Source organism: Apium graveolens, chromosome 3, assembly GCF_009905375.1.
Source record: "Apium graveolens cultivar Ventura chromosome 3, ASM990537v1, whole genome shotgun sequence".
In the NCBI taxonomy this organism is placed as follows: Eukaryota; Viridiplantae; Streptophyta; class Magnoliopsida; order Apiales; family Apiaceae; genus Apium; species Apium graveolens.
Window position 1 is genome coordinate 129,869,837 of NC_133649.1, and position 19,819 is coordinate 129,889,655.

The 19,819-nt window shown below is 32.1% G+C and overlaps 1 protein-coding gene across 9 annotated transcripts; it reads left to right on the top strand.

Moving 5' to 3' along the window:
• The first annotated feature begins 181 nt into the window (after window positions 1-181).
• On the top strand, window positions 182-19,058 carry LOC141712747 (cyclin-dependent kinase C-2-like). Of its 9 annotated transcripts, none has more exons than XR_012571700.1 (11): window positions 183-359; window positions 446-527; window positions 1,348-1,438; window positions 1,664-1,776; window positions 1,858-1,930; window positions 2,018-2,138; window positions 2,234-2,348; window positions 3,092-3,376; window positions 4,179-4,249; window positions 5,732-5,844; window positions 6,017-6,314. XR_012571700.1 is itself a non-coding variant. In XM_074515789.1 (10 exons), the coding sequence occupies exons 1-10, from the start codon at window positions 241-243 to the stop codon at window positions 18,697-18,699; spliced, it is 987 nt and encodes a 328-aa protein (XP_074371890.1). In that variant the 5' UTR covers window positions 182-240; the 3' UTR covers window positions 18,700-19,058. The 9 variants fall into 9 exon arrangements, 4 of the variants coding, with proteins under 4 accessions (XP_074371890.1, XP_074371889.1, XP_074371892.1 ...); XR_012571698.1 differs by having other exon boundaries at window positions 184-359; window positions 3,092-3,231; XM_074515789.1 differs by lacking the exons at window positions 5,732-5,844; window positions 6,017-6,314 and adding an exon at window positions 18,638-19,058 and having other exon boundaries at window positions 182-359; window positions 3,092-3,231.
• Window positions 19,059-19,819: the final 761 nt, after the last annotated feature.

Consider the following 19,819-nt stretch of genomic DNA (forward strand, 5'->3'; position numbering starts at 1 on the left):
ATGGGTAAATTTATGGGTAAATCTTATATGAGTAATAGTAGTCTTTAACATTAAATAGATTTTTCTAGTTCTGATAGTTTAGTTGGAAATTGTACTAATAATATCTCCGAAAAATATCTGAAAAGAATAATAAAAAATTGAAAATTTGACAATTTTTATTGTTTTTCAATAAAAATCTGGAAAGAAAATAAAAAGGCCTGCTGCCCCTGGTTATTGATTTGGCATTGAACAAAAAACAGGATGTGTGCAGCAGCAGCAGGGTTTGGCGTCCTGAATTTACAAGACTCTCCGTCGTGTGGCTCTCGAAATCTTGAAGATTCTTACCACAAATTGCAACAAATTGGCCAAGGCACTTACGGGTATCACCTATAATTTTGACTCTGTTGTTTCAATAATCAAAAAGATTTATTTGTCAATGCGTTCCTTTTGGTTTCCTTCTTTTTAGCCTAGTGTACATGGCCAGAGATTGTATTACTGGAGATATTGTTGCTTTGAAGAAAATTCGCATTGATAAAGAGAAACAAGGGGTATTTTCTTTAACTCTTTATTTATTATGAATTTTTTTGTGTAAAAGTTAAGTGCTCGTCGTAGAGGTGGCCAACCGTGCGGGTTCGGGCAGTCCGGGCCGGGTTGGAAGCGGGTTGTAACCGGGAAAACTGAACACTGAACCGGCACTTGAACTGACCGAATCGGGCCGGGCTGTGCGTGAACTTAAAGGAAGTAACTCGGATTCGGCACTGAAATCGTGTGCGTGCCAGGCGGTTCATGGGTTGGCAGGTTACTCGGTTCACGGGCTGAAAGCTCACGGGTTACCCTTGAATTGATTTTATTTATATCTGCTGTCTGCTGACATCTGCTGTCCATGTGACATATAAGCTCATCATCTCCCCGGGCCGAATAAATGCATCCCTATCCATCATGTCACATAATCTGTTTTTTAATTAAATGTGTGAGAAAACTCGAAATTATTTACATAATTTATTCGAAATTAGTATATCAATATTTATTAAAATATAAGCTCATAATATAATTAATAAAATGTAATACTTAATAATTTTATTATTTTAAGTTTTTGGTTAAAAAGAGGACGGTACCTCTTATAAATTTTATTAATTAAAAAAATTACAAATGATGTGAGAGGACTCCTCTCTAAAAAAACGGAACAAACCGTATCAAACATTAAAAAAATTACAAATCAAATAATATTAAAACATTAAAAAAAATACATTAAATATTTGTTCTACAGCGCGTGACGCACACCGTGCGGGCTGTGCGGTCTGCATAGTTCGTGCGGCTCGTTTCAATTAATTATCTCATTATGTTCTTTTCTTCTTTTTTTTGACCAAGTTTCCCATCACTGCAATTCGTGAAATTAAGTTACTGAGCAAGCTACAACATGTAAATGTCACTAGATTGAAAGAGATTGTGACATCTACAGGTATGTCATTTCTGATGAGTTATATGCAAATTTTGTGTTAACATGTCAATTTCATAGTTGCTTTTGCTTTTTTCCTAAATTTTGTAATTCTTAACGCTCTAAAATGTTTACTATGGGATCTTGGTTGTTTTGTGGTTTCTTATTTTCAATTTGATAAATGTATGGGACTGACACAAGTTGTTTATATATATATATACATATATATGTATATATCTATAATTACAGGCAGTGATAATAACTATAAAGGAGACATTTACATGGTTTTTGAGTACATGGTTCATGACCTGGCGGGACTTGCTCTTCGTTCTGGAACAAGATTTACAGTTCCCCAAATCAAGGTATGGCACGAAAGATGATGCGCGACGATATTTATCATTATCTTTACTAGCTTGCAGTTTGCTGATAGTATCTGTTTGCAGTGTTACATGAAGCAACTACTGACGGGGCTTCATTACTGTCATGTAAATCGAGTTCTTCACCGGGATATTAAAAGTAATTTCTATCTGCACTGTTATTATTACCTTGCGTAATTTAGGTATCTGTTAAGAAACTTTCCCCGTCTAATACTAGTTTTTCTAGGTTCGAATCTTCTCATTGATAACCAGGGAAACCTAAAGCTTGCAGATTTTGGTCTTTCTAGGTCATTTTCTTATGATCACAGTGTAAATCTCACAAATCAAGTTATTACGCTCTGGTACAGGTAGATATTTGAATATGATAATAATTTCCCGTGCTTTTGCTAAATTGGGAAACTCTTTCCAGTTTTTGTCCTCTGATTTTGGCTTGTTTGAGCAGACCTCCCTTGCTTCTTGGTGTTACCAACTATGGCCCAGCTGTTGATATGTGGTCAGTTGGTTGTATCTTTGCTGAGCTTCTACAAGGGAAAGCAGTTTTACCTGGAAAAGCTGAGGTCTGCTTGTCTTAACTTAGTTTTTATATTTTAATGGGCGTAACGTTTTTATGAAGTACACAGCATCAACTAGCGAAAATATCATATATTCTTAGAACCTGCGATGACATGCAGCTTGCAAAACTTTTTCTTCTTTTACTAATTACTAATTAGCTAACAATCTTTTAGTCTTAGGTAATTATATATTTTTCCTACTTGAATGCATTCAAATTTTTTCAACCTCGGTTAGACCATCATTCAAATGATAACTCAACTCTGTTAAGAAACTTCCTCAATGAAATCTTAAATAACTTGAGTACTTGTTTCAATCAACAAATGTGGGCTGGTATATGCTGAATATTATTATCTGTCTTGAGCCAGCAACCACGGAAAAAATAACAAATATACTCTGAACTGTTGTATTCTCATCTTGCAACCGAGTTTGCTAAAGCCTGAAGGCTGAAGCCTGAAGCTGTGAGATCTTCTGAGTGATTAATTGTTATTATTATTTTTTCATACATATCACGCTGCAAGTAAATCTATTTGTGAAGAGGCATCATTTAAAAGATTTTTTGCACAAGCTTTTATGAAAATCCTTTATAAAATTTCCATTATGTCCATACAGTGTCTATGTTGATGAAAGTCTGCTGACTGATCCATAGAAATATTACATTTTAGAAGTTCATCAATATTTAATCCATCACTTTAATGGTATCCCCGTAAAGATGATACATAAGTTTATAGTTCTTGTGGAAATTTTGTAGCCTGACCAATTGAAAAGGATATTTGAGCTCTGTGGAACTCCTGATGAGATTAACTGGCCTGGAGTGTCTAGGACTCCCTGGTATACTAAATTTGTGCCTTCAAGGCCTATGAAGAGGCGAGTTCGGGAGCTGTTCAGGCAGTTAAGTATATGAAATTACAAATGTAATTGGTTTCATCTCATAGCATGAAGGATTTAAATTGCTTTAATTCTTCAAATTTCTTGCGGTTTTGACCGTCATGCTATTGATTTACTGGAGAAAATGCTCACTCTGGATCCGGCACAGGTATTTTGTTTGGTAGTTCTTGATATGTATATTGAATATTCGCAAATCCTGGCCAAAAAACTTAAAAGTCAAATCCTTTGGTTGCGTATTCAGATGAAATCCATTGTAGACTAAGAAAAGCTTCTGTTATTTAGTTATATAAGCATGTGAGGCTACGAAGTAAAAGCAAGCCAACGTGGTCTTATTACTGATCTGGAATATTTCATGCTACTTCTTTTCTCTGAGTTGCTCAAAAATAAATTGTATACTTTAATTGTAAATGGAAGCATGTCGAGTTTTTTATGTGGAAAATTTGTATTGAGAATTTGGTTGAGGATAGATGATTAGTTGTTTAAGGGTTAGCTCGTCCAAACCGCTAGTCTATTGTAGGTAGATTGAATATGAGCATTTCAATGTTAGGCTTCAAGTGATGGTATCGGGAAGTTAAATGAATGCGTGCATATAAATTGATTGCCCTGTTGGGTTTTTAGAAATTTTAGCATCATGCAAGGTGCTATGGTGGTGCATAAGTTCCACATTTCTTATATGGCCTCTCATTTTATTTTTATTTGCTATTAGCATGGAATAGGTATCGTCAGTGAGAAATTGTAATTTAAAGGACGTTTTTATTGTTTATCTTAAAGTTGCCATTTTAAGTGCTGAATAAGTGTCACCTAGGTGATGGTTATCCAGTGATTTATTATCATATCTAGATTTATGTTCTACAATACCTAGTCATTCCGCTAGTTTAATATTTTCTAAGATATATCCCTAGCTTTATATTTTAAGTTATTTTCTCAGTGTATCATTTCAACTTGTGTAGAGAATATCTGCTAAAGATGCGCTCGATGCTGAATATTTCTGGACTGATCCCTTGCCTTGCAATTCCAAGAGGTAACTTAATATAACTTGAACTTTTTAGGAACCATGTTTTCATCTTCAGGTAATGAGGTATATGCTTATTAATAAGTTCATCTCCAGCTGATTCTAGGAAGATCAAATCTGCTTGCTTTTTTTTTTCTTGGACTCGTAAAAGATCTCTCAGAAAATTAGCTGCAATTCGTTACACCATAATTTACTCTGGGCCTATGACAAAATATTAGAATGTTATCTCTTTTCTCAGTCTACCTAAGTATGAGTCTTCACAAGAGTTCCAGACAAAGAAAAGTACAAGTTTCATTGTCTCAAGTATGTCAAATTGTCTTTTTAAGTTATTTTATGCCCCAACATGTGTAGAGAGAATATTTGCCAAAGATGTACTAGATGTTGAATATCTCGAAATAGATAATGTTACTACAAAGTCAATGTCAGTGTCCCGCTTTTCATTTATTACTGATAATACCTGATTACTCATCATATCTACATCTTAGTATGCGTATTTGGTGTCATATTTAACCTCCCTGTTCAACTTCGAACTACGGGTGTGTTTGGTATTGCTGTTGCAGACAGCAACAGCAGCTTTTCGCTGAAAAGCAGTTAAAAAACTGTTTGGTAAAATTTAAAAGCTGTTTTTCTGAAAAGTGCTTTTGGCTTAAAGGCTGCTGTTAGAGAAAGCAAGTCCCCCCATGCTTTTAGAAAAAACTGATTTTCAGCTGTTGCGGGAAGCAGATGCTGATTTCACCGTCAAACCTTACCAAAAGCATCATTATTTTTAATTTTTTGCATCACAACATATACGAATCAAAAAAATTACCAAACAGTCATCTGATTTTTACAACAGCACTTTTTCCAGTAACACTTTTTCTAACAGCACAACAATTTTTAACAGCAATCCCAAACAGAGCCTACAGATGAAGTTTGACTTCAGATTTATCCGAAGTTTAATTGAATACTGTATATATGTATAAAGATGTAGATCTCCTGGTCTTCCACGTATAGAGAGAAAGAGAGAAGCTCTTGAAACTTAATCAGAATAGAGTTCATGTATGCATCATTTGTGGAAATCCATTTACATATGTAGAGAAAGTGACTAACAAGCTGGAGAGGCAATTAAAAGAAAGAAGATGACAGAGATAGAGTATGAATAATTTGTTTAAAAAAAAATCCTTTTACATTTGTAGAGGACTTGCCAGCTAAAGATTCAGTTGCTGGAAAGATAGATGGGAGTATAAATGTATGTATATGAAAGGATTGGAAACATGATTTGGTAATGTGTGGGAGTATAAATGTATGTAACAGATGTGTACATTAAACGATGGGAAATGCAATTTGGTAATGTTTGTCCATAGACAAGCCACACCCTTTTCAAATGTGTGGCTAATTTTTTTCTAAAGTTGCATCTGATGAGTGTATTGGATATGCTAACGAAACATGCATGGCTGTGAAAAGGGCCCCTTCTATTCTCATGTGGCATTCTCGAATGTTTGTTGGGAATAGGTTAAAGAGGGCCAAGACCCAAATATTTCTGTAATGATCCCTTGCGAGTGGTACCTTCCGGCACATGTCTAAATTAATAGATATATTGTGGATTCCATCTTCCGTTTCTTGAGGTATTCATTTCAGTAAATGCAGCTCTAACTTATATTGGAAAGCTTAATTCTGCATGTTTTGTTTCAGAATTCACAATGGTCTCTCATTAATGTAGTTCACTAGTTCTTATACGTTTATCTAAAAGATTGCTCTAGCCTTTACCAGACTTTGTTAAATGATTATATATTTCAGCCTGCCCAAGTACGAGTCTTCGCATGAGTTCCATATGAAAAAAAGACAGCGGCAGTATTAGGACCAGACTTGCATTTTAAAAGAGAACTGGCTTGGAGTGCACTTGGCAGAGGAATAGAGGATAGAACAATAACTTTATTTTGTGTTGGCTTTTCTAGTTGTAACCAGCGTAATAACCTGTGCCGCACGGGTTCGGTTTCTAGATTTTTTTTGTGTATCCTTCAATTATTATATTCTTATTGGTAAATATAACTTGATTGTTTATCTATATTCATATAAGACAATAGATCGAAGATACCAACATTTCTAATATAGCTTATTAAGCAAATTATACATTTTCTTTTTTGTGCTAGATAATTTATATTTACCGAATAAATATAAACAGGATAAGGATAATCGATGTAGGTTCAAAAAAATCATTAAAATTAATCCTTTGAAGAGTAAAGTGTAAACATTAACAGATATGTTGGATGGAGAATATGTTAAATGAAGAATTGAGCAAAATTTTTGAGTTTGTCAAATAAATTATGAGCAAAATTTATGAGATTGTCAAATAAATTATGAGTAATGTGACCTTTTTTTGTTTGGCGAGTAATGAGATATTTTATTATTTAAGGCAACACCAACTTAAAATTACGTTGCTCAATTAATAAAGATTAAAAATGCATAACTAAAATGGTAAAGAATTGTAATAATAATGTTTAACAAAGTAAAATTTACACTATAATTTATATAAGTTGATTTTAATGAAAAATATTATTTTTTAAAATTATATGTCTAGGTTAATATTATATTATTGCCCATGACATAATTTATTAATTAAAGTTGACTTGATGTTCTTAGTTTTCAATCTATTAAAAAAGTCTTAATTTTATAAGATGTCAAATAATTGTCAACGTCACAAGTAATCAATTAAAATTGATATAATTCACCTAGTCTTCAATATATTGAATCTGAAAATTAGCACATAGTGAATCCGAGACCATTCTCACTTTCACGACATAAAAAAACTTAGCTTATTTTATTATAGTGTCTCAAATAATTCGAATACTACATTAACAATGAATTTTTAATGGTTAATAAAAATAAAATAATGTGCGGGTGTATGTATGTAAATTTTTATTTCTTAATTTTAGAGTAAATTATGTTGATCTCTTTTATTTATATGCTAAATATTTTATAAATTTATATGTTTTATCATTATTTACCTCTATTAAGTTAATTGATTACTCCAATAATATGTATTTATAATTATTCAAAAATTACAATGATCTAATAAATAAATTACAATTATTTATATAATGCAGTTATAGTAGCACTATCAAAAATCCATATCTAATTAACTCAATTGATGGTTATGGCATAAAAATAATTTATATATTGTAAATACTAACTATTTATATTGATTGTTTTTAAGAATTCGAAGGAAAATTTGTACTAAAATTGTCATTCAAATCGTTTTCAAATATCTTTCGTTAATGATTCTAATCACTCTTCTAATAATAATGTGAAGCCATTAAATATTATATTCCTAGAATTAAAAAAAAAATATCAGTTGAACTTGTTATAAAATTGATTAAGGGTGTGTTTGGTACTATTGCAAACAGCAACAGTAGTTTTTCGCTGAAAATTAGTTAAAAATTGTTTGGTAAAATTTAAAAATTGATTTTCTCAAAAGTATTTTTGATCTAAAAGCTGTTAGTAAAACTAAGTTCCCATTCTTTTGAAAAAAAACTGTTTTTTCAGTTTTTGCAGGAATTAGATGGTGATTTCACCATCAAAACTCAACCAAAAATATTATTATTTTAAATTTTTTACATGAAAATATATACATATCAAAAAAATTGCCCAAAGTCATCAGATTTTTACAACACTTTTTTACGAGCATTTTTTTCTGACAGCACCACTTTTTTACCATCATTTTTTTCTGACAACACCACAATTTTTAAAGAAATTTCATACAGAGTCTCAATCAAATGGTACAATATGGCATAATTTTATTTTTTTTTCAAAAAAATTTAAATGTTTAAATAATTCAAAGTTGTACGATACTTTCCAAAAATTAAAAATTAGCTTATTCAAATAATATTGATCATTTAAACTATTTTTTTAAAAAATAATACTATAATTTTTCTAAGGATTACTTTTAATAATCATATCAAATTGAACAATTATGTAAAATTTAAAATTTTATTCACAAATATTTGAATATAAATATTTTTAATTAAATCATATAAGAAATCATCCATATTTTTTTAAGAATCATCAACTTCTTACCATTTTCCTAATAACATAAATCAATAAAAAATCTAAATTTGATTTCATAATTTTAGTTTTTTTTAAAGAAATGAAATAAAGTAGTACTTTGCTATTAACTCTTTACAAATTCTCTATCATCGAACATTATTATAAATGTAGTTCTTCTTTAGAAGTGAAATGTGAAAAATAGGTGAGTTATATTGTGGTAGTTTTAACAATTTAACAAATCGTGTGACAGTTCATGTGAAATTTCGAATACTTTTAAAAATAGGGTCAAGTCCGAAAAATAATAATATACTATCGGTAAAATTAGTATGTTTGATGCATTTTATTATTTGAATACTCCTATAAAACCTCAAACACATCTTTTTATTAATATAAGATATCACAAATATTTGACTTTATTAGTAAGATGTTCTCGTCAAGATTTTATTTTAAATTTACTAAATCTAGACAGTGATGATATTTTCGGCTCGATATGTAGTCAAATTTTGAGTATTTTTTAAAAATGTGTCAAGTTTTGAATATTAATTCAAAATAAACTGAGATATGTTGACTCTTTATAACTCTAATCAGTCGAAATATGTAGTACACATATTGATAATTTATTTATAAGCAAATCTATTTTCAGTGTTTTCTTTAAAAAAGTTAATATGTACGTTTTAGTTTTTTTATATTTGAAAGGTATAAAATATATTTTAAAATTAAAAAATAATTAAAAAATAACCTAATAATTTTTTTATGTATTATACCTAACCATAATTTTTAAATACAATTATTTAAAATTAATTTTATAAATATGATTCATTAATTTCATTTAAATTTAAATAAAATGTTAATTATTAACATTTTATGGTAGTAGTATGGAGATATGCAACTGAATGTAAAACTAAGTTCGGTTTCCGAGGTGTATCACTTGTATCAGTATGTAAATACTAGTAATAGACTGGTAGACACGTGCTCTCGGAAATTGATATGCCATTAATCTCAGTAATCTTTAGGGACAATCATCGGGTGCAACCGGGACATGGCTCGTATTTTGTGATAGCATGTGCAAAAAATGCCATTAATGAATAAAATTGACGATGATATACGAGAGGATCACTAATACTATGCAATACAATGCAAAAAGAATGTAATAATGTCCAAATATAACAATTCCATGCATGTTGAAAATGTTGGTATCGTAAAACTCCACTAGATTAGCTATTTGATATCTTAAATTACAATATAAAAAATAAGGGTGAAAAAATGTATTTTAATAATATCCTAGAAGATTTTTATTACACTATATTTTATCCATTATTTATAAACTAACATAATAATTCGAACGAGACACATGTTGTTTTTTAGCAATATCGGAATTTCGCAAAAGTTTAGAATTTTGTAAGGATGGTGAGTATAATGAAATTTTACAATATTGAAAAATTTAGAATTTTAGGAGAATGAGAAACTGAAAATTGAATAACTTCGACCACATTTGAAGCAAAAATGATCGTGTTCAAAATAAACCTAAATATATAGGTCTAAATCAAAAATTGAATAAATTTATGAATTATGTATACATACAACACTATTCCAATTATACCATGATTGTTGACTTATTTGATTTTTTACTGTCAATTTGGTCAAATTACTAAAATATAGTATTTTATTTTCTTAAATTTATATTACGTTACATTCTAACAATATAATTTTTATTGAATAAATACGCATTATAAATTTCATTTGTTTATTTTTCGTATTAGTGTTGACTTGATTATTTGGCATTGTTAATTAATTCTTATATATATTATCAAAGATTTTAATAAGACGATTACTTGAAAATATATTAAATTATTTATCAAATACATGTTATATCTTAATTTATTTATATTTGTCGTATAATGATTGTGTTAGGTCACACACACTGTAGAAGGGGGTTGAATACAGTGTTTACTACAATCAAATCGAATATAAGAACTCAAGTAACAGAAAACAGATTTTATTCAACACAATAAACTCTGTTACAATATGGAACTGTCCTCTCTCAGTGATGAACAAATTATCACGAGAGTTGCTAGGGTTACAAAGAATAATAACTTCGATTAAGATAACACTAATAGTGTAAACCCTATGCCAATGTTTATATACTACACAGTTACAAGATAAGCTCTAATTGATATGGAATATAATTCTATTTCCTAAAATATATCAATCAGATATATTTTCTTCCAAGTATTCTATTCTTCATAGAATTCTTTCTTCATGCATATTTCTTACTGTCTTAGTCTCGATCTTCTTTCCTTTCAATCAGCCGCCTGTCTTATCTGAAAGTCTTCTTAAGTCCTGATATTATCTCCTGATAAATATCTCCTGATAACTTAAGTTCTGATAACTTAAGTTCTGATATTTTAAGTTCTGTCTTCAGTATAAGTGCTGATTTCCAGTTAAATACTGATTTGTCCTGTTAAGTAAGATCTGAAAACTAAACACAAATCATATTAGCCATGACATCACAAATATATCTAACAATCTCCCCCAACTTGTAAATTAGCATAATATACAAGTTCAACAGATATTTGATGATGTAAAAAACATTACGTACAAATGCATGAGAATTTGACTAGATAACTACAACTTACAGTCCTTATAGCTTTACCATCTTAAGGTTTGATAACAGCTTCAGTCTGTATACACTTCAGAATTTAAGCAGTTGTAGATCTTCGACTTGGCTTCAATTTCTGATCTCTTTGATATCAGGAGTTGTTCTGAGATAGTTCTTCATCAAACATCTTTCAGCATATTCAAGTTCATTGACCATTCTCCTTTTAGCATTTATCAATTCAGCTGTATCTTCACCAGTTTGAAAAATAGCTGCTCTGAGATCATTTATCTTAGCTTTTCTTATCTCCTGATCTAGTCTGATCAGATATGCCTTGTCAGACTCTAGATTGAATTCCACAGCCTTATAACCCAGAAAAGTAGTTATGATCTTAGCAGAGTTAGGCTTCATTTTGACAATATCACCTTTGTGATCTCTGTACTTGGGACAGTATGTGCTGTCAGACTTTACAAAATAAAGCTTCTTCTGTCTTTGAATTTGTGACTTTAAATAACATGCAACACTATCTGTTAATCTGTCTTTCACTTGAAGTAGGAATAGAACATGTTCCAGTTCCTCAAAATACTTCAGTGGTATAGCATTCTACCTGATATGGTATACCCTTCCATCTGTCATAAAATATAACAAGATATGTTCTTTCAAAAAGGTATGGTAGATCATTTGTACAGATTCAAGTCGATTCAATCTTTCAGGAGTTGCTCCAACACCTGGTTCACTTAAGGAAGTTGGATCGTTGGTAGTGTTATGTACTCTTCTTTCATCAGAACTACCCAATCCAGATTTATCTCTTGCTTCCTTTCCTGTAACAACTCTTGCTTCAAAACCACTTGTTGCAGTCTTCAAAGATTGAGTCTGTTTAGCTTTGGTGAATCCTGATAGGAGTATCTTTGAAGGTTTAACATGAGCAATGTCAGAGGTTTCCTTTTCCTTATCTTCTGATATCAAGCCAACTTGAGCTATGTCAGAGGTTACTTGCTTCATTGTCATATCAGAACTTGATATATCTTGACTCTGAACAACATGAGCCATGTCAGAGGTTGTTTGAAAAATCTTCTTTTGCATCAGAGTAAGACTAGCATCTTCTTCATCAATTATTTCTTCATCTATGACTGGCATATAAACCTTTACAGGTTCATCAACTTTTTCTTTGTCCTTGGACCTTGGATCAATTTCCACTTGTGATTTGGCTTTGGTTGCCTCAGAATTTGTTTTTTCCTTTATCACAATACCCTTAGGCTTTGGAAATTTCTTTTCAACAACAGAAGCTTTAGATTTTGTCTTGGCACCTTCTGTTTTGAGTCTAGCTTCTTCTTCCTTTAGACTCTCAAAGTCCATTCCTGGATTTTCTTTAAGAAATAATTGCTTCGAAATTTCTTCATCAAGTTCTAGATGTTCACCAGAACTTATCCTTTTACCAGTATCAGAACTTATTCTTCTCCCAGTATCAGAACTTGTTCCTTGACTTGTAATTCTAGCTTTACTTGATAAAAATCCTTTTCCTTGACCTTGACCTCTACCCTTATCAGAGTTTCCCTGGTCATTATTTCCATCATCCTTTCCCTTCAGTGCTTGAGTAGATTTGCATTTGGACTTAATGACTTTCTCCCCCTTTTTGGTATCAGCAGGTAAAAGAAGAGAGACAAGCAATTCCACTGAGGATTGGATCTCATTGAGTTGAGTTTGCTGAGAAGCTTGATTCTTTAAAATTTCATCAATCTGAGTTTGTTGCTTCTCCTGAGTTTTCTCAATGTAGGAAATTCTGTCAAAGGCTGGCTTGAAAAATCTGTTCTTTTCAATTTTCATATTCATATCTTGCTGGATCAAGATTTCTTGAATTTTATTCACCTTGGCATGAGTTGTTGGGTGTTGACCCTGAAGGTGCCTAGTACTCAATGCAGTAACTCTCAGCTGTGCCTTGAAATCATCATTTATCAGCATTTCATCAGCTTTTGCCAGATGCTCAGCAAGAATCTTTTCAGAAGGAACAAAACTAATTGAGTTCCATTCCTTAGTCCACTCCTTTCCTCTAGGAGTTTCACTCCAAGGTACTAGTGCTTCCTTAACAAACTTCTTGATTATATCAGTTTTATTAACTGTTTGTTGAGGTGCATGTCCTGATGGACCAGTTGCATCAGCATCTAAATTAGCAGCAGCTTCACCAGTAATATCTTCATTGGCAGCATCAGAACTTGTAAATCCTGCAGGATCAGCATCCTCTGATAAAATAGCAGTATGTGAGGCTATAGAGGCTTCAACATCATCCTCTAAATTCTGATATGCAGCCAGGTTCTGATCAACATCCAAAATTGGTGTTGTTGGTGGAGTGAGTTGAATTGGTGGAGCTTCCAAGTACAAAACCTCAGGCACAATCAAGTTATGAATATCAATTTCAGCACTTGTACCTGGTTCTTCAGTATGTACTGGATCAACTATAGGTGACATAGGAGGTGTAGGTATTCTGTCTTGAGCAGTTCCTGGTTGTGCAGAAGGAAGTGATCCAATAACAATTGGTTCTATTGAGATCAGAGATTCCTGATCCCCTTCATTAACTGCTTCCACTACATTTTCTGAATCTGACTCAACTATGTCCCTGTGAGCTCTCTGTTTCTTTAATTTTTTCAAAGGTGGAGACACTGTAGGAGCTTTATCATCAGAATTTAACTTTCCAAGCCTTTTGAGGGGCCTAGAACTCCCAGTTACAGTATCTTTCTGAGAAGAAACCTTCTCAGCTTCTACAACAACAGGTTCTGATATTGGAACCTGTTCCTCAGTTGTTTTCTCAAAACATCAAAATTTAATCACAACATTCATCACGAAATAAAATTAAAAATCGATGAAGTAAAGATTAATAAATTGTAATTAAAAATGCACATTCACATAATTTGAGAAACAAAGAACAAATCTTGTAATTAAAGAAAATTTCATTGATATATCAGATGATTACATTTGATGAAATTTATCAATTACATGCAAAAATTACAAGATAGTCCTATTCTTAGAATCCTAACATCAACAGCCTTAGTCCTAGTCTAAGAAGCCTGAAAAAGCTGATGGTGAAGAGAAACGGATGGATGACAATTAATTCTTCTTCCTACTTTCAACAAAGAGAATAGCAAGACGAGTGATTTACTCCTGCTATTTAAGAATACGAAGATGAGCTTCTCTTTGGAAAGACAACAGATCATTTGTAATGTTCTCTGGAAGTTGAATCCAGATGATAAATGGAATGTTGTTGATAAGATATGAAATCAGAATTCCATTTCGAAAGATAGTCACAGTTTCTGTGCCATAACAGTAATACCAACTAAAATATGCCATTGTTTGAGAGAAATGAACATATATGGTTTTACTGATGAATGATCAGTCATTTAAATAGGAAATGGAATACTAAGGGATGTGAGGAATGGTAAAAAATTACAAATAAAAATAATGAACCCTCGACTCCCTATGAAGATAGGGAATTTTTACTTCTCATTCACAGACTGATGTGTAATAATAACAGTCAGTAAAAGATCTAAAGCCAGAGTTAATGCGCACGGGAAATAATAACAATTACTGTGCGCATGCAGGTTTTTCAAGACATACACGCTAACCACTAACCCATAATGATTATGACTGTTTTATCTCACATAAACCAATATTCTGTAAAAAGATAATCGTTCAAGTAATGACCAAAAATAAACCAAGTAAATAAATACTGCCACGTCAGCATCAGAACTTAATAATTATCAGGATTTAAAAGTCATCAGAATATGGCTTCTTAACTCGAAAAATGAATGTTTATTCCTGTAATTCTTCACACAAATACTGATATGGTTTTATCAGAACTTAATCATCAGAACTTGTCCTCAGAATTTATGCAATCTGACACATAAACTGTTCATCTAAAACAACATTTATCACCATAGTAATTTTCATCATTCATATGGAGTGTAAGTGTGTGCATTAAGCTAAATATCAGACAAAGAGTAAAGTCTGATTCACTTCAGTACATCTTAGAAATAAGGCATAACTAAGAACTTTGCTCAAAATCTGTCATTATTCTGAAGTCTACTTTAGAATGAGTTCATGCATGAGTCCACCTAAACTGTTTTGTGCTCATTTTATGCATCTTTTGAAATTCCTTTTTACAGTGGCTTCTCCGTGTATGTGAGTCGCGACTGCTTTGAAAGAGATATGTCCTAAGCCCAATCATGTGTGAGGATTTAGGAATAACTTTTATGTAATCTGTTTTGATTTCATTGATATTAATAAAAGACTTGTTTTGTTTTTTATTGCGGGCTCTATCTATTTTAAGTGTTTAAATAAGATATACCACAGTTTAGAGTAAAGATTTTTATGGATTGTGATGAGATCATAATAATGAGACCTAAAAAATGATAACTCTAAACTTAAATAGTTCTTGGTCGTAGGATTACTAACTGGTAATTAAAAATCCGCAAAGATCGGTACATACTATGCTTGCTTCATTATGAAGGATGTCAGTTCTCATAAACATTTGTGTGGTGACACTATAGCTAGTATGTAGGTGCTTATTATAGAATAAGTTCACTGAACATGACTCACACAGCTGAACAACTGATGGAGTTCACTCACGTGTCAGCAGTTGTTCATATAGTTATAGTTGTATAAGTATCCTTAGACTTGAGGTCATCATAGTCATCTCGTGTACACTGAACTATGCTTTGGTTTAGTTCTTAGTCTCCAGGGACAATTATAAGGGCTCTACTGGGTATAGGAATTTGTACACGAAGATAGTGTATGATCAATAGAGGATCTACCCCTTCCAGTGAAGGAAGAGAATGTTCAATGCTGATCCACTTATGCTAGTTCAGGAATCTCTGGCCAGAGTGAATGAAATTAGAAAGGAGTTTCTAATTTACATTAAATAAAACTAAGCATAGTAAATGGGAAAGCAAGTGATTAAATAAGATAGGCTTGACACAAGTTCCATGCCTTGTATTTAATCGTGACATTGCAGGGTAGAAGGAATTGATTGTACGGTAACTACTTACTGAATAGGTTCTTGGTATTCTAAGCAGTGAATTCGTATTATCTGGATAGTCGCGATATGCTGAGAAGTATCCCTCACGATGTAGAATAAATATGATTAATTAATTAATCATATTTAATGAATTAGAGAATTTATATAAATAATGATAAAATAGTTTTATTATTATTTATTTCTACTACCGACTTAATATTGAACCTACAGGGTCACACCATAAAAGAGAATGATTTAATGGTGAAGAAATTAATTAATAATGACCAATAATTATTTATTTATGAAATAAATAATTAATTGGCAAATTTAATAATTGATTAAATGAGATTTAATTGATTATAAATTAATTAAGAAAAAATTCTTAATATTATTAATTAAGAATTTAATTTTGGAAATAAAATCAAGTGAGAGAATTATTTCTAAAGTGTTTAGAAAAAGGATTAATAATTAAAATGTGTTTTAATTATTAGTGAGAATAATAAAGGGTTAATAATAATAATATTTTATGCTGAAAATTTTCCCTATAAATATACTATTATAAACCCTATTTTTGCCTCAACCAAAAGATTTACAAAACCCTAATTCTCTCCACCTCCTCCTCCTTCATTACATCGTTTTCTTGGTGGATACCGGTGGAGTGCTTCACACTTGAGAAGCAGCTGCTAAGGATCTCCGCTCGTTGTTCTTGGATCGCTTTTAAAGGTTAAAAATCGATCCTTCGATTTTATTTATGATCTGTATGCATATTATATGGATTTTATATATGTAAAATTATTTTACCATGCTTCTGTGATAGATAAAATCCTTCAATGGTATCAGAGCATAGGTTGTATGCATATAGATCTGTGGTAAAAATTTCAGAATTTTATGTGCTTGTATGAATTAATTATGATTTTTACAAGTTATATCATGGATTAATTATGACTGATTAGAAATCGTTTCTCAGAATTATTTTGACTGTAGATCTGGGTTTTACAAGTGTTGTAGATCGTCTGGGTATTTTTTTCATAATTTTATGATGTATGGATTAATTATTATAATTTTTTGAAGTTGTTTTAATTAAAATTCGTAATTAAATATATGTATAAAGTATATATATATATTTAGTTTCCTGCTGTTATTAAAGCAAAAGGACTGTACTGTTGTTTGGTTTGGCACGGCGTTCGGTGTTGTCTTTTGCGGCGGCTGTCAGTACTGATAATAAAATAAAAAAAAAACCGGCAGAAGCTGTGCTAAGCGCGTGAAGGGCAGACTCTGGGGGGGGGGTGTCGCGCATTCCGTGAATGCGTTACACAGTGTAGCGCATTTACGGAATGCGTTACATGCATTAAAGGCTAAAATGTGTTGTAACGCATTACCGGAATGCGTTACAGCCCTTGTAACGCGTTCCTGTAATGCGTTACATCCCAACTGTCCACATTAAATTTGATTTTCTGGGAGTTTCGTAACTCCGTTTTGGGCGTGCAATATATCGTTGGATTCGCTTTTTCGAGACGGATCTAATGGAGTGGTCAAATATTTTTTATATAAAAGTTTTGAACTGTTTATATTCCCGGAAGTGTTTTAAAGCATGTTTTAATTATTTTAATTGCTTTTAAATGCTATAATAAATTCATACATCCTTATATAAATGTGTGACATGATAATTTATTGCATGCTTACTTGTTTATTTATTTTTATATATGAGATATATTCCTATGTTTACCATGCGATGATAGATTTAGGTGAACTTAAATCAATATAAGGCGTGCTCTAGAAAATCTAGAATAGGAATCGTTTCTTGCCTTAACAATAATATAAATATTATGAATACAATCATGAGATTCTTATGTTTATGAAACACGTAATTGAATATGAATTTTCAATATTGAGAGAAAGGATGATTCTGTCAACAACAGATTTCTATCTGTAAGAAAGGGTTATTAAGTGACGCCTCTTGACAATGCTCCATCCGATCTGGGAATCATCTGATTATCGATTATTGATTTGAAATATTTAATTTAAAAGGAAGAATCTCTTTATAATATGATTATGATTGTAACGTAATATAATCCCTCTAAAATTAAATAATATCAAGTAGTAATTGGCCAATGACACAACGGGCTTGTGTCGGTCGTAGCCTTCCAACATGGTAGAAAGTGGTTCTTATTTTTAAATCATCGTCGTTTCGTGCTACAGCCGAGGGCTTTGATTTCGAAATAAGAAATACTTGTCTATTACATAGAGATGTGTACATTGAATTAGAATCTAAAGGTCGTTATGTGCTACAGCCGTGGGCCGTTGGAGACTGATTCAATTGTACGAAATATTGGGTTAGACTTGACTTAGAATATTGACTTTGTCGTGCCACAGCCGTGACTCAATTATTCAAGAGGCTAAAGTTATATTAGGGAATAACATAAGATGTAATTGACAAGACTTGTCTGCCTATTGAACATCACATGACGTTTTGTGCTACAGTCGAGGTTGTGTGATGGAATGTAGGATCCCTATTCCCACTAGCATTATGAATGCTTAATTTTCACTTAGGGGGTTGAATAAATTAGATAAACTAGTGGGAGACACTTATGAATAAAGACCCGATTCATATAGTATTTTGAAATGAAATTGAATATTTGCTAAGTGTTGTTATATGTTTATCATTTATAGATTTACTATATTCGTCATGTCTTCTGCACTATCACTCCGGAGCATACTAGATGCTCACAAGTTGACTGGTCCTAATTTAGCTGTTTGTTTTCACTGTAACAAGTTGGGGCACTGGAAGAGGAACTGCAAGGTTTACCTTGCAGAATTGAAGAAGAAGAAGGGTAGTAAGACTACCGCTTCTGATTCAGGCATGTTCATGATCAAAGTTAATATGTCACTAGGTCAAATTTCTACTTGGGTATTAGATACCGCCTGTGGTTCTTACATCTACAATTCATTGCAGGGACTAAGGAGAAGTAGGACTCTTGAAAAAGATGAGGTGATTCTACGTATGGGCAATGGAGCAAGGGTTGCTGCCATATCTGTAGGATCATTTAGTTTACATATGCCTACGGACAAGACTATTATTTTGAATAATTGTTATTACGTTCCCTCTATTGTGAGGAATATTATTTCTATTCCTATGTTGGATTTGGATGGTTTTTCATTTATTATTAATTAAGAATAATGAATGTTCTATCCTTAGAGATAATGTTCTTTATGGACGTGGTATTTTAAATAATGGTCTGTATGTATGTGACGTAGAGCATGATTTACTTCAAATTGAACAAACTAATAAAAGAAAACGAGATGATGAAAATCTGACCTATTTCTGGCACTATAGGCTAGGTCATATTAGTGAAAATAGACTGCGGACATTGCATAAGGAAGGGTTACTTGACCCCTTTTGTAACACCCCCAAATCCGGGGTCGGGGATCCGGGTTGTCACGGTCTTTCTTTCCACAATATCACTTCACTTAATTAATAATACTAACCTTATGCTGTGACCCCACACTAACACACACCACAACCCGTTATAGTCTCAGAGATGAAATTTAAATAAGTACAAGTCTTTGAATCCACAATTTAAAAGTTATTACAACCCAAAATGATTACTTGATAAATTTACAGTTAATTGCCATTATCTGCCACAAGTTATAATTATACATAATTGATTCTCAAAAGTAGATGGTCTGATCTGCAATAGATCTACCTCTGCAGCTATAGCAGCTACAACATCAACGGGAAGACGCGGAACGCTTCCCACGCGCTTGCGCTGGGTCTGCTGGAGTCTGGCAATCTCTCCTAACTGTTGTTGTGTGATGAAGAAATAAAGCAAGGGTGAGCAGCAAGCCCACCAAAATAATATGTATAATGATTTACAATATATGAGCCTACTCATAATACTCATGAAAGTCTTGGTCAAAAGAAATGAACCAAGTTGATATCTTAATGCGATGAAGT